General features: G+C 37.7%; 1 protein-coding gene across 1 annotated transcript in view; it reads left to right on the forward strand.

Annotated features, from left to right (window-relative positions):
• LOC107460804 (oxysterol-binding protein-related protein 1C) overlaps positions 1–3,858 on the forward strand; it is a 5,442-nt gene extending 1,584 nt beyond the window's left edge. The window contains exons 4-11 of the mRNA XM_016079207.3: positions 879–982; positions 1,281–1,713; positions 1,833–1,988; positions 2,108–2,275; positions 2,357–2,497; positions 2,696–2,926; positions 3,110–3,223; positions 3,508–3,858. Of these exons, the coding sequence (XP_015934693.1) occupies positions 879–982; positions 1,281–1,713; positions 1,833–1,988; positions 2,108–2,275; positions 2,357–2,497; positions 2,696–2,926; positions 3,110–3,223; positions 3,508–3,693 (1,533 nt within the window). The 3' untranslated portion in view covers positions 3,694–3,858. The remainder of the gene's footprint in view (positions 1–878; positions 983–1,280; positions 1,714–1,832; positions 1,989–2,107; positions 2,276–2,356; positions 2,498–2,695; positions 2,927–3,109; positions 3,224–3,507) is intronic.
• Positions 3,859–4,385: the final 527 nt, after the last annotated feature.

The following is a 4,385-nucleotide window of genomic DNA, read 5'->3' on the forward strand; positions in this document are numbered from 1 at the left end:
CTTTTGTACGTTCATCTCTGAAAGTCAAAAGTTGTAGGCTACTTTCTAGTTTCTATAGTTCATTAGATAGATAAAGTGCCTCCGTAACCATAGACTGTAGTATAATTCTGTCAGTTTACTCCCCTTGTACTGAGTGAACACAATAAATTCCATATCTTGTATGTATTCATCGTTGGAATCTGTAATTTCTAGTATAGATGCAAGAGGCAGGAGTTTGGTACAATTCTGTCTACAAAGTTGGCTATGATTAATTGACAGTTAACATGAAGTTTCAAAGTTCCTTCTTTTTCCTTTTATTCTTATTGGCAGGATCAAAGCAGAATTATGCCTGCATGTTCAACTAAATGCTAAATTTATATAAATTTGTCATCAGACTTATGTCTGTTGTTCTGCTGTGCTCATTTTTTTATAAGTTAAAGGCCATGCAGATGATCCACACCATTGCTAAGTTGATACATCTAAATTTCAGTGTTCTTGAATAATTAGAGAAAACTTAGAAGATTAAGTCTCATTTCACCCCCAAACCTGTGTGGAAAATGTAGTACTTTTTCTGGCAGACAACATCGTGCAGAACCTGTGGTGCTATCTTCCTTCATGGGTAAAAGAGCTGGCTAGGACCTATATAAGATGAATATTTTTTTATCCTTTTCTACAATTAGACCCATTAAATCCTATATTGAAGATATGAATGTAGTCATTGATGTTTAAATCCAGCATTTTCACGGGTTTCCCCTTGATTATAAAATTCTTTTGATCGACTGTGGCAAGCCTTGATCTTTTGTGTTTGAATGCAGTTTTTTTTTTGGGCATATTAAGGATTGCATTTGCTTTTTCTTCGTTTTTATTAACAAACTTCTATTTATATCATTCTATTGTAGACAGAAAAGGTCGATCTGGAAAATACAGTTGTTGATGAGAGCCAAAGACAGTGGAATGATCAAGAGACTTCCTCCACATTAAGGCAGGAAAAATCTAGTGGTAAGTTTTTGTAGAATGGCATGCTGTTAGGCATTATTGCTCCCTTTTGATTAACTGGCAAGTCTTTAGTCGTAGCTCATTTCTTATGGTCTTGTGGCCTCCTTCAGTGATAATGGTTGGAACTGAGACATTTCTGCATTAGCAGCAAGGTTAATGGTAATGTACCCTCGGTTTGAAGTTGTTGTATGATGCACGGATGTTCCCTCCTTTCCACTGCCTTTCTGAACTCTCTCTCTCTCTCTCTCTCTCTCTCTCTCTCTCTTATTTTTCTCTCTTCTCGTGCTCTCTCTGTCGCCGTCGAGAGGGCATCGTCGCCACCGCTGGGAGCTCGCCGGGACCCCATCGTCGTTGTTGCAACCGCCTAGAGTACCCACTGAACGCGATTTTCTATCGTCCAGTTCTTTCAAAAGTAATGGGTCTGATTATAGAGTATCATCTTTCTCTTCTGATGATGATGGGTTCTATGCATTCGAATCGGAGGATGATGTAGATCCAGCCATTAGATCTGTTGGAAGCAATTACCCTCATATTAAGCGGCGTAAGAAATTGCCTGATCCTGTAGAGAAAGAGAAAGGTGTGAGTCTCTGGTCAATGATTAAGGATAATATAGGGAAGGATCTAACTAAAGTTTGCCTCCCTGTTTATTTTAATGAGCCACTCTCCTCCCTGCAAAAATGTTTTGAAGAAATGGAATATTCACATCTGCTGGACCAAGCATATGAATGGGGAAGAAGGGTAAGTCCAGATTTGGCCGACAGGTCTCTACTACAATGCAAGTCTGCATTTTTTTTGCCGGCATAGAGTTTTTCTTACTGACAGTTCTTTGAATGTGGTTATGGTTGCATTCTTCTCAGGGTAATAGCCTCATGAGGATTCTCTGTGTTGCTGCTTTTGCTGTATCTGGTTATGCTTCAACTGATGGAAGAGTTTGCAAACCATTTAATCCATTACTCGGGGAAACATATGAAGCTAATTTTCCAGACAAAGGCCTTCGATTTTTCTCAGAAAAGGTCTGATCTTTCCCAACATAGTGATGTTATTGATGTACTACATATTTTCATCTCAATCAAATAAAAAGATTTCCTTAATTTTCCTCTCTGATTGACCTAACCTTACATATCTATCTCAGGTCAGTCATCACCCAATGATAGTTGCGTGTCACTGTGAGGGTACAGGTTGGAAATTTTGGGGGGATAGCAACTTAAAGAGCAAATTTTGGGGCAGATCAATTCAGCTTGACCCTGTCGGTACTTTGACCTTGGAATTTGAGGATGGGGAGGTTTTCCAGTGGAGCAAGGTGCATTTAATAAGTTTTAAACTTCTTCAACTGATTTGATATCTTGTTTTGTTCAAAACTGAAGTTCACTTGTTCTTCCAGGTTACTACATCAATATACAATCTTATATTAGGAAAGCTGTACTGTGATCACTATGGAACAATGCGTATACAGGGAAACCAAGAGTATTCATGTAAGCTGAAATTCAAGGAACAGTCTATAATTGATCGAAATCCTCACCAGGTATTTTTAATCTACTACATGAAATTTCTTTCCCCCTTCAATTAATATATTTCTTCTAGGGTTCCTCATATGCACACTTTTGCATCAGTGGGCTTATTTATTTTTGGGAAAAATAGTGAGACCCTTGCTATTTGTGGGCATATATGTGAAGTTTTATTGCAGATAAATTGTCTTATTATGGGTTGCCTTTGTTTTTAGGTCCATGGTATCGTTCAAGATAGGAATGGGAAAACAGTATCTACTTTGTTTGGAAAATGGGATGAAAGCATGCATTATGTTAACGGAGACTACAGTGCAAAGGGAAAAGCTCACGAATCCTTATCAGAAGCCCGACTACTCTGGAAGAGAAGCAAGCCTCCCAAATTTCCCACTAGATATAACTTCACTCGTTTTGCCATCACATTAAATGAACTTACCCCTGGGTTGAAGGTGTGTTTTGATTACTATGCCTTTGTGTTGCCGTCTTATTTGTGTCCCCCAATGCATTTTTGTAAAAGAAATACATTATTGCCGAAAAATCAAATAAATTACTCATGCACATTGTATCACAATCAATCATGTTTTTCCCATTTTATTGGGCACTGATCATCGATTCAATTTGTGCATGCGTAGGAAAAGTTGCCACCGACTGATTCCAGGTTAAGACCAGACCAAAGGTATCTGGAAAACGGGGAATATGAGATGGCAAATTCAGAAAAGTTACGGCTAGAGCAGAGGCAGCGACAGGTACTTATCATATGTTTTGCAGAGCTTTCTTTGTTTTCACTAGAGAAATATGAGTTGGTTTCTGGGTGCCTCATATTCTGTTAGAATTCCTGAAATCTTATTAATCATTAAATATATAATTAGACATGACTAGAAGATTTTCAAAAGATGCCTCTCACGGGAGGAAATTGGATGAAAATATGAAATTGATATGCTGTTACTTGATTACATGTTTTCTAATATTCCAGTAAGTTTTATTAGTTCCAGATTACAACTTACCTAACATTTGTTTGAATGGGATGCAGGCTCGGAAGATGCAAGAGAGGGGTTGGAAACCGCGGTGGTTTGCCAAGGATAAAGCAACCGGCACATACCGATACCTAGGAGGATATTGGGAGTCCCGAGAAGAAGGCACCTGGGACTCCTGTCCTGACATCTTTGGCCAAATTCCTTCAGACCATCTTTCCGACGAAGGTCAAACTGCATCTTAGTCTTCCAATTTATTTTTTTTTATCTTTCACTCCAAATTTTTTTACCGATGGGTGTCAACTGACTGCTACTTTGCAGTTGTTGTGCATCCATCCATGAATTCATGTAAGGTAATCAGATGAAATATGAGCAAATAATAATGTAATTCTTTTTTCTTTGCATTCCAAGTCTATTGGCACTTGGCATAATCATTAATTAATATTTAGTGCATACAACATCATTGCTATAGTATTATCAGATACATCAGAATGACAGGAATGCATTAAATAATCAGCCTACCAAAGATGGATGAACAGAAAACGCAACCACATATGGTATGGCATATTTCTTCTTTTTTTTTTTTTTTAGGTAAATACTGCTGACCCACATCTAAAGCTTGGATTCCATGCTTGAGTTTGTCAAAACGGAAGTAAGCCAAATTTATTTTGCTCACAATGAACAGCAAAAAAGTATGTATTATTTTTTCCCCTAAAATCTGAATACCCGGGGATTCACAATTAACTGGTATGATGAAAATGAGCGATACTGAAATTAGTAAATTGGAATTAATTGCTTTCCATTAACCAGCAGTAAGACTATTTTCTGAAAGCAGATGAAGACAAAAAGAAATGCACAACGTAGAAGTGCCAACTCTTTCGCTGGTAGGACATAGTGTCTAGTTTAGATTTCACTGAAGAGTCTTGTGTTTAGTTTT

Source organism: Arachis duranensis, chromosome 8, assembly GCF_000817695.3.
Source record: "Arachis duranensis cultivar V14167 chromosome 8, aradu.V14167.gnm2.J7QH, whole genome shotgun sequence".
Lineage (NCBI taxonomy): Eukaryota > Viridiplantae > Streptophyta > Magnoliopsida > Fabales > Fabaceae > Arachis > Arachis duranensis.